The 4326-nt window shown below is 36.9% G+C and overlaps 1 protein-coding gene across 1 annotated transcript in view; it reads left to right on the top strand.

The window, feature by feature from the left end:
- The first annotated feature begins 418 nt into the window (after positions 1 to 418).
- The window catches only part of LOC107567208 (transmembrane protein 117-like), a 36905-nt gene continuing 32997 nt past the window's right edge, over positions 419 to 4326 (top strand). Inside the window, exons 1-2 of the mRNA XM_016252848.1 lie at positions 419 to 437; positions 510 to 642. Coding sequence (XP_016108334.1) covers positions 419 to 437; positions 510 to 642 — 152 coding nt within the window. The remainder of the gene's footprint in view (positions 438 to 509; positions 643 to 4326) is intronic.

The raw sequence follows: 4326 nt of genomic DNA, 5'->3' as shown, positions 1-4326 counted from the left end.
GTGAGTGAGTGTGTGAGAGTGAGAGTTTTTTTTCACAATTCTTACTTTTTTTCTCAGAATTGCGTGATATTAACTCGCAATTGTGAGTTAAAAAGTTATAATTGCGAGACATAAACTCGCAATTCTGACAACATATCAGTCTTTTTCCCTCCCTCAAAATTGGACGTTAACTCGCAATTGTGAACTGATATCTCACAATTCTGAGAAAAAAAGTCAGATTTGCGGGGAAAAAAAGTTTGTAAATTTTTTTATTCAGTGGCGGAAACAGGCTTCCATACTAAAATGACTAACTACAAAAATTTAAAATAAAAACTAGACAATAACTAATAAAAATTTCTAAAAATATAACATAAGTTATACAAATAAAAGCTAATTAAACATATTAACAAAAAATATAATAATATATAAGTAATAGGTCATGTATGATCTGGTTATGTGTCGAGCATGGCAACACATGCACTGCTCACGTTTGTTTAAATGTTAAATATCGTTTGGCTTTTGTGTCTCAGGTCGTGTCCTGCGTCTGAAGATGTTTCGCGAGGACCACGGCTCTTGGATGACCATGTTTTTCAGCACGATACTCTCGCTTTTCATCTTCTCTCACATCTATAACCTCATTCTGCTCGTGAGTGGACGGATGCAGTAAGACGCAACAACAAGTTGTACCTTCATTCCCTCTTCACAGCTTTTCTCAGTCGGGATGGCAGTGATTCTTTCATTCTTTTTAGAAAGTCCCAGTAATTGGCCGTGACTATTAGATGATAGTAAATGAGTCCAGATATTAACCGGGTTCAAGACTGATTTGTGATTGTTTTTGAGTGATTCATTATAAAGAACCAGCTAAATGACTCATTACCGAATCAGACAACATTGATCGTTCTGCTTGCAAAAATGCAGCAGAAAGACACTTATTTATTGTGTTTTGTATGATTTTGCTAAAAATTTGGATTAAAACATCATTGCACTGCAATTCTGAATATGAATGGCTCTCTATTCCCAAGACTGTTCCTTATTCCTCATCCTAGATGTTCAAATGTCTTAAATTAGAAATTTAAATGATAGTTTTAAGAGTTGTTCATTCATTCCCTCTTTCCCAGGTTTTCTTATTAGGGATGGCAGTTGTAAGGATTTTAACGATTTCTGTCTCTTTAATTCCATTAATTATTCTTTTATTCATTTTAGGAAGTGCCCAATAATTGTTTGTAACTATTAGATGATAGTTAAATAAGTATAATATACTGTATATAATAATAGTTCATTAAGTAATTGAGTTCAGAACCGCTGAATGATTCAACAAGATAAATGAGAGATTCAAATCTTTGTGTGTTTGAATCCGATTCACGATTCTTTTTGAGCGATTCAGTTAAACAAACCAGCTCATGAGATGTATTTGTTCATAAATCAGACTACATATATTAACCATAGACTTTTAAAAGGTTCATCAAAAAGAACCAGCTAAAAGAATCATTACTGAATCATTTAGTTGATAGAATCTATTAGATGATAGTAAATGAGTCCAGAACCCGTGGATTGATTCAATCCGATAACTGATGGATTCAAATTTTTGAGTGTGTTTGAGTCTGATTCATGATTCTTTGTGAGCAATTCAGTTTTTCATAAATCAGACTCCATGTTATCCGTAAAGTTCAAGACTTAAAAAAAAAAAGATTCATTAAAAAGAACCAGTTTAAAGAATGATTGCGGAATCAGACTAAACTGATTGTTCTGTATGTTCGTTGTTGCATGCACAAATGCAACAGAAAGACATTTATGTATTCTTTTTGTACGATTTTACTCAAAAATGTCATTGCACTGCAATTCTGCACAAGAATGGCTTCTCTCATGACGGATTGATTTGACCAGCCGTGCATGAATCCTATAAGCTTTAATTGCGTTTAAGCACTGAGCCGAGAATCAGCATCTTCAGTCTGCTTTACATTATCATCTGGAACAGAACGAGGACGTATGATCTCAGATCAGCACATGTGCGTACAGTCAACCGTGGGCCGTTTGAGAACGCGGTGCCGCCTCAATTTGACGCGATAAGATGGATGCCTCACTTACGGTTCGATTCGCCATCTAATGTTGAGCTCTGCACTCAGCCGATGCTTTCACATTACAGGCCACTGTTTGGAGAACGGCTGCACCATTTTTCAGTGAGATTGAATGCTGGGCGATCATGTCGCCACACATCGTCTCAAGGTTAAACGCGGTGAGCATGGCAATCCTGCCGATTGTTCCTGGCCATAACAGCACCACCAGAATGAATGTTTGTGAGCGCAGGTTGGACTGATCAAAGACTAGATTGATACATTTGTGAGTGCCAGAAACCTTTGTTGTTTTATTAAATCATCAAACACTTTGATGAACAAAGAAATGAAGAGCGCAGATGGGCGTTATGCTCAGACCTCTCCATCTCTGCTGTAATAATGACTGAGGTTGAAATGATTTGAAAAGTCTCCGAGCAACTTTTAGGAATATCTTCTAACCAGATCGTAAAAGATTTCCTCCAAAGCTGCATAATCTGGGTTTCCATGAGCAGAGTGCTAAATCTGTCAGCCTTCACAGAACTGACACAAAATGACTAAACAGATGCTCTCTGTTCCAAAACCTAGTGAGCTGCCTTGCTGTCTACTACCTGCATAGGCAGCTGTCTTCTAAGGCAGCATCATAACTAGAACAGAACTTCATAAGTTACTGATTTGGAACATTTGTGCGTCATACAAGTGCTGCTCAAACTCAACTCACAATTAATTTACAATACGTGTATATATTGTTTGTGTCTCTATGTGTGTATCTATGTATATTTATTATGTATATATTTGTTTGAACATCAGTCATCTCTATATCTGCAGTAACATGTCTCAGTGAGATGAGAGTGAAATGCTCCAAACATATAATGCAGTGATTGAGAGCTGAAGAAATAAAGGCTCCTCAGAAGATGTGAGATGTTCTGGAGGCTTGTGAAGATCATTCCTCCGCTGAGGAACAGTGAAAGTAAAGCTTCTGGAAACAAACGCTCCTCAAAAGATCCTGAGGATCAGATTTGAGACTCTAAAACATGATTGATGGAGAATCAAGTAAAGCTGAGCTGCTTCAGTCCAGTAAGTGTTCATCTGGAGATATTACTGACGTTATTCTGATGCTTACTTGATCAAAACCAGTCAAGATTTGACACGAGAAGCTCCAGCTGAAGCTCCAGAATTACACTAAACGAGCTTTGATTGGATAAAAAACTCTAAACTATCAATCAGAGACCGAAGACGTGCAGGAGATCGAGTGACGGCAAAGTTTTGATCACTTGGAGCCTTAGAAATGTGTGTTTGTAGAGTTAATGACATTGTGGACAGGTGGCGCTGTTGTACAGCACTTGAGCTCATGGCTCTGTCATGAGAAAGGATAGTTTACAGCTGTGAGAGAAACCCTCTCATTCAGAGCCGCACACAGCACTGCTAGAGTTGATGCTCGGGTCATTATGTCCTCACTGTCACTCTCTCAGAATGCACATCAGATTAAGCTAGAAACAGATCTGTCGTGTCTCGAGGCGTTTATGGACAGCATCTGCTCTTCAGTGGTTGACCATGGTAACTGTTACTAATACTAACATGGTAAATTCTCATCTGTTGTTTGACGCATGAGCAGTTTGTCTGTGGCTCCCACATGCACGTCCTTCTGCTTTATTATTTTAATAACTTGTGCATTAAATGTAAAGTATGTCATTACTTGTTCGTTTTCACATTATAGTGATGAGATTTGGAGGTGAGACGGAGTCGTAAAGGTCCTAATTTAATATATTTTCTCTTTTATTAAGGGTGAAATATGACATACATTGTACATATGTTTTACTGTTTTCGTCAATACTGATTAAACAAATTCCTTTTTATTATGTATTATTAATTTATGTATCGATATCTTATGCTTATATAGAAATGCTCACACACACACATACAGTACATATATAGTGTGTATGTAAGTTTACATATTATTTATGCACTTTTTTTTGGTTTATATATATATGCAAAAGATATATATGCATACAATTTTATTTACATATTTATACATATTTTGGGTTTTATATATATATATATATATATATATATATGCATAAACAAAGGAAATCTCTCACAGCATCTGTTCCCTCTCATCTTTCTCATTGATATTCTTTTATTCTCTGCGACACACACACATACACACATACACACACGCGCGCACACACTCTCACACACACACACTCTCTCACTCTCTCACTCTCTCTCTCTCTCTCTCTCTCACTCTCTCTCTCTCACACACACACACACCCTCTCTCTCTCTCTCTCTCTCTCTCTC

This window comes from Sinocyclocheilus grahami, unplaced genomic scaffold (assembly GCF_001515645.1).
Source record: "Sinocyclocheilus grahami isolate Dianchi unplaced genomic scaffold, SAMN03320097.WGS_v1.1 scaffold1134.1, whole genome shotgun sequence".
NCBI lineage: Eukaryota > Metazoa > Chordata > Actinopteri > Cypriniformes > Cyprinidae > Sinocyclocheilus > Sinocyclocheilus grahami.
The sequence above is the reverse complement of the archived record's forward strand: the minus strand, read 5'-3'. Positions and strand labels throughout refer to the sequence as shown.